Source organism: Trichechus manatus, unplaced genomic scaffold, assembly GCF_000243295.1.
Source record: "Trichechus manatus latirostris isolate Lorelei unplaced genomic scaffold, TriManLat1.0 scaffold00146, whole genome shotgun sequence".
Taxonomy (NCBI): Eukaryota; Metazoa; Chordata; class Mammalia; order Sirenia; family Trichechidae; genus Trichechus; species Trichechus manatus.
Window position 1 is genome coordinate 3045215 of NW_004444082.1, and position 6316 is coordinate 3051530.

The 6316-nt window shown below is 36.3% G+C and overlaps 1 protein-coding gene across 7 annotated transcripts in view; it reads left to right on the forward strand.

Annotated features, from left to right (window-relative positions):
- Positions 1 to 6316, forward strand: part of ANKRD12 (ankyrin repeat domain 12) — a 196752-nt gene that overhangs the window by 126623 nt on the left and 63813 nt on the right. For 6 of the 7 annotated variants that reach the window (XM_023740044.1, XM_023740045.1, XM_023740046.1 and 3 more), the window contains one exon: positions 2720 to 2867. In XM_023740044.1, the coding sequence (XP_023595812.1) occupies positions 2720 to 2867 (148 nt within the window). Of the gene's footprint in view, positions 1 to 2719; positions 2868 to 6316 lie in introns of those variants that run through there. The other variant, XM_023740048.1, reaches the window with a different exon arrangement.

Genomic DNA, 6316 nt, shown 5'->3' on the forward strand with positions numbered 1-6316 from the left:
ATTTTCTTAATAAGCTTTGTTATGCCAGTTGACCTAGATGTCCCCCTGAAAGCATGGTCCCCAGATCCCTACCCCCGCTACTGTGTCCCTCAAAGTGTTTGATTATATTCAGGAACCTTCTTAGCTTTGGTTTAGTCCAGTTGTGCTGACTTCCCCTGTAGTGTGTGCTGTCCTTCCCTTCACCTAATATTTGTCTACCATCTAGTCGGTGAATAACCCTCACCCTCCCTCCCTACCCTCATAACCATCAAAGAATGTTGTCTTCTGTGTTTAAACCTTTTCTTGAGTTCTTATGCTAGTGGTTTTATACAATATTTGTCCTTCATAATGCCCTCCAGATTCCTCCATAAGATGTTTCACAGCTTCATCGTTGTTCTTTATCGTTGCATAGTATTCCATTGTGTGGATATACCATAATTTGTTTATCCATTTGTCCGTTGATGGGCACCTAGGTTGTTTCCATCATTTTGCTATTGTGAACAGTGCTGCAGTGAACATGGGTGTGCATATATCTAGTCGTGTGACGGCTCTTATTTCTCTAGGATATATTCCAAGGAGTGGGATAGCTGGATCCTGTGGTACTTCTATTTCTAGCTTCTTAAGGAGGCACCAAATCGATTTCTAAAGTGGTTGTACCATTTTACATTCCCACCAACAGTGTGTAAGTGTTCCAGTCTCTGCACAACCTCTCCAGCATTTATTATTTTGTGGTTTTTGGACTAATGCTAGCCTTGTTGGGGTGAGATGATATCTCATCATAGTTTTGAGCTACAATTCTCTAATGGCTAATGATCGTGAGCATTTCTTCATGTGTCTGTTAGCTGCCTGAATATCTTCTTCGGCAAAGTGCCTGTTCATATCCTTTGCCCGTTTTTTAGTTGGGTTATTTGTCTTTTTGTTGAGGTTTTGCAGTATCTTACAGATTTTAGAGATTAGATGCTGATCGGATTTGTCATAACGAAATATTTTTTCTAGTCTGTAGGTTGTCTTTTGACTATTTTGGTGAAGTCTTTTGAGGAGCGTTAAGTGTTTGATTTTTAGGAGCTCCCATTTATCTAGTCTCTCTTGTGCTTGTGCATTGTTACTTATGGTTCATATTGTGTTTATGCCATGTATTAGGGCTCCTAGCATTGTCCCTATTTTTTATTCCATGATCTTTATCATTTTCAATTTTATATTTAAGTCTTTGATCTATTTTGAGTTAGTTTTTGTGCATGGTGTGAGGTATGGTCTTGTTTTTTTTTTTGCAGATGGATATCCAGTTATGCCAGCACCATTTGTTAAAGAGAATGTTTTTCCCCCAGTTAACGGACTTTGGGCCTTTGTCATATATCACCTGCTCATAGGTGGATGAATTTATGTCTGGATTCTCAATTCTGTTCCATTGGTCTGTGTATCTGTTGTTGTACCAGTACCAGGCTGTTTTGACTGCCGTGGCGGTATAATAGGTTCTAAAATCAGGTAGTGTGAGGCCTCCCACTTTGTTGTTCTTCTTCAGTAATGCTTTACTTATTCGGGGCCTTTTCCCTTTCTGTATGAAGTTGGTGATTTGTTTCCCCATCTTATTAAAAAATGCCATTAGAATTTGGATTGGGATTGCATTGTATCTGTAGATCGCTTTGGGTAGAATTGACAGTTTCACAATGTTGAGTCTTCCTATCCATGAGCAAGGCATGTTTTTCCACTTATGCAGGTCCTTTCTGGTTTCTTGCAGTAGTGCCTTGTAGTTTTCATTGTGTACGTCTCTGGTTAGATTTATTCCTGAGTATTTTATCTTCTTGGAGGCTATTGTAAATGGTATTATTTTGGTGATTTCCTCTTCGAGGTTCTCTTTGTTGATGTAGAGGAATCCAACTGATTTTTGTATGTTTATCTTGTATCCTGAGACTTTGCTGAAATCTTCTTTTCCAGTAGTTTTCTTGTGGATTCTTTGGGGTTTTCTGTATATAAGATCACATCATCTTCAAATAGAGATACTTTGACTTCTTCCCTACCGACCTGGATGCGCTTTCTTTCTTTTTCTAGCCTGATAGGTCTGGATAGGACCCCCAGCACAGTGTTGAATAAGAGTAGTGATACAGGCATCCTTGTCTGATTCCCGTAGGAGAGGGTTTAAAAGAAATTTTAAAATAACAAATTCAAAATTAGGCTCTTGTAAGGGGCCCATGAAAGTGGGGAACCCTGAAGTTTAAGCTTCATTACTTTCTAAGTAAATCCTTCTCAGGTAATGATAGTTTAAATTCCTGGGAGATGGAGAAGAGAATAAGATTAAGAGCATTATAGTGAGATTAGCCTTAAACAGAAGGGAAGTATTTCCTTTGAGGCTCCCTCTAAAAATGTGTATTTCAAGAGGCCAAGGACCTTGTTAGTCTTTTTCATTGATTTATCTGCAAACCTTGGAGCAGAGCTTGTTAATAGGCACTCAGCAAATACTTGGTGAATGTGTGATGGAACAGGAAGAAAAGCAATGAGATTAAGTACTAAAATGGCTCAGTTTAAACATTGAGGAAGGAATTTCTTTGTAATTGATAAGGTCATCAGATGAGAGGGTGTTGGTGAAAGTGGAACTTGAAGGTAGTAATAATGATTTAGAATAGACACTGTGAGAGATGAATGCACAGTAGATGAGGCAGCAGGATGTTATGAGTGTTATCAAGAGAATGGCTGAAATGATACAATCTATGGAGGACTAAATTTTCCTACTGTTTAAACATTGCAGATAGTGAAACTATTACTTCGTCATGGTGGAAACCCATTTCAAGCTAATAAACATGGGGAGCGCCCAGTGGATGTAGCAGAAACAGAGGAGTTGGAATTGCTGCTAAAAAGAGAGGTGCCTTTATCTGATGATGATGACAGTTACACAGGTTGGTTTCACATAATCTGTATTCAGCTGTTTCTTTGACATAATGTTTTGTAATGTCTTGTTTGTTTATAATATATATAATGGTTTGGGTACCTTAGAAAATGCTAGCTAGCTATTAAGACTGATGAGTTCAGTAACCGAGGTATTGGCTACACCATACCCTTTTGTAAATGGAGTCATAGTGTCGTTGCCTGTTTCCCTGATTTTTTTCTACAAAGCTAAACTCTTTATTTTATTCAAGCTACTGCAGAATGTTTCCCCATGCATAGCTACCACCTCTGCTACTCTGACTTCTTTTCATTCTGTTAGGAATTATGAAGTTACTAACCAAAACCCTTCATGTCTTTTCCCAGCATGAATGAGTCTTCTCACCATTTTTAGTTTTGTGATAGGTGGTTGAATTCTGGTCATTTGATGCAGAGTAGGAGAAATTTCTTTAGAGACAAATTTTTTTAAAAGTAAAGATCAAAAGAAAATTTCAGAAAACTTTGGCATATTCAGAGCTAAAAAATGTAATCACATAAAAAGTATTTTTCATAACCAGTGTCATAAGACAATATGTGTACTGACTGTTTAATGAGAAACTATTTGTTCTGTAAACCTTCACCTAAAGTACAATTTTAAAAAAAAACTTTTTTTCATAAAAAATTTTCTTGTTGAAGACTTCTGTATACAGATAGCAAGGCTCACCATATTTCAGGCAAAAATCAATGAAAAAGAATTTTATAAGTCTCCTAATTGGCCACATCCTTGCAAAATCTTAAAGGAAAATTCCTACGAGCAATTAGGTAATACAAATAGTTCCCAACTTACGATGGGGTTCTGTTCCAGTGGCTCCATCGTAAGTCATTTCTGATGTAAGTGGAATACTTGTTTTTTTTTTTTTTTTTTTTAGTTTTCATTATTATTGCCTTTTATTATCAGTATCTTTATAAATCCGTTCTTAACTTGTTTATCTTTGGGGGCTGGCACGAGTATGATAACATCAGCAAATTACACGCTACAACATTGTATGTAGTACATATTACTAACAATCTGAAAAAAAAATCAGATGAGTCGGAAGTGTGGTTCGTTGTAACTCAGATACATCATAGGTCGGGGGCTACTTTATACAACTTTTATATTGCATTACGTATGAGAGTATAAAAATCAAGCCATACTCATTTAATTTCAGCCATTGCAAAATAGAGTAGAACGACATCAGTAGTTTTGAAGTGTAATGGTCTACCCTTTACTTTTATATACTGTAGGTAAATTATCTTTCACATGGACAGGCAACAGAAAGAAAACACCTTCTGAATATAACATTCTTATTACCTTGTTGAACAAAAATTGATTCTAGATGTACCAACTGATTTAAGAATGATGCTAAATTGTAAACAAAAAAATAAGGAAGTCATGGAATAAAAAAGATCTGGCTGTGAGTACGACTTCAAAAGAGATGCTTAAATGATGGTTGTAAATATTGCCAAATTGTTGTTGGTTGCCATCAAGTTGGTTCCGATTCATAACAACCCTGTGTACGACAGAATGAAACACTTCCTGGCCTGGCGCCATCCTCACAATCGTTACTATGTTTGAGCTTGTTGTTGCAGCCACTGTGGCAGTCCATCTCGTTAAGGGTCTTCCTCTTTTTCACTGACCCTCTCATTTACCAAGCCATGATGTCCTTCTCCAGGGACTAGTCCCTCCTGATAACATGCCCAAAATACGTGAGACGAAGTCTCGCCATCCTTGCTTCCAAGGAGCACTCTGACTGTATTTCTCACAAGACAGACTTGTTCATTCTTCTGGCAGTTCGTGGTATATTCCGTATTCTTTGCCAGCACCATAATTTATAAATCCATCAATTGTCAAGTTAACTGATAATTTAGTTAGTCATGCTTAAAAATGGGTAAAAGTAACAACAATCTGAAATTTAAATTCCAAATTAGACTAACAACATTTAAAGTGGGGGAATGGTAGTAATGGTGTAGTAAACTGATGTTTTGAATACTCTATTTAATTAGGTTACATGATAAACATTTTTCTCTGATAGTTGAAAAAATAAAATTGTTAAATAAGGCTTTTGAAAAAAACAAGCAAGAATTACAATCTGTTAACATTAGACAAAGAAGAATTAAAGTCAGAAAACACTGCCTGGCTAAAGAAGGTAATTTTGTGTTAAAACAGGGTGTACTACAAAGTGAAGATGGTTTAACACTGTTAAATTATGTAAAGCAAATGTTAGAGATCTGAGGCAAAATTGAGAGAATCGCAATACTAGTTAGAAACTTCAGTGATTTTTGTTTTTTTTTCAGCACATACAATCCCTTATTAAGAAAGTCTCAAAATTGTAGACATGTAACCATTAGTATAGGATGTGGCCAGAGTTGTGCTGTATTCAGTAAAAAGTAATTCCTATCATCATTCAACTCATAAAGAAGGAAAATAAATGAACTTACTGAGAAAATTGGAAGGGAGGAGGAGAAGAAAACAGATCCAAAGAAAAGCAAGAAATTAAAGTTTAAAACAGAAATTAATGAATTAGACAACAAAATAGCAGAATAAAACCAGGAGTTGCTTCTCTGACAAGGTCAACTACATAGACAAACCTCTGGCAAATCTAATCAAGGAAAATGAGTGGAAATTCATAAACATCAGTGGGGAGTAGGAAAATGGATAGAGCCACAAAAGTGTACAAAAAATTAAAATTTAACGGAATACTACATACAGATCTCACAAAATTGTCAAAGAGAAATATGCATACATGCACACAAAAGCATAGAGGAGACAGAAAGTGGGAGACGAAAGAAGAAAGACAGGAGACGTAGATGGTGACAGAAAAGCACATGCAGACACAGTCAAGTGGACAGTACTGTTCTGTCTCGTCTAAGCGTTTGAAAACAGTTTCTTCTTTCTCTGACCCAGGAAAATCCTGGTATAGCTGTGAGAAAAGTTACACAGATACAAAGCTGCAGGACAGTCTCCAGTGTGACACAGTGCCTAGCATGCAGAAATGTTACTGCCCTATAAAATAGGTAAAGATTTTAAAAAATGTATTCAGATGTTTGTGAGGTTCCAGTGAAGCTACCATCATACACTGTTGTTGAGAGTGTTTTCTGGAAAGCAGTTTGTTCATATGTATGAAAAATTCGTAAGGACGAAACCATATAAAATGTATATGTATAAAGATGTTAATCATGACCTAAATGTCCAAAAACAGGCAGAGAAATAATTTTAAAAGTATCGAAGCACTACAAAATTACAGCAACAAACCCACATCTATCAATAATTACACTGAATGTAAATGGACTCAATGCACCCATAAAGAGACGAAGAGTGACAGAATGGATAAGAAAACAGGATCAATCAATATGCTGTCTACAGGAGACATACCTTAGAAACGAAGATGTGAATTTATTAAAAGTCAAAGGTTGGAAAAAAATATATCAAGCTAACAACTACCAA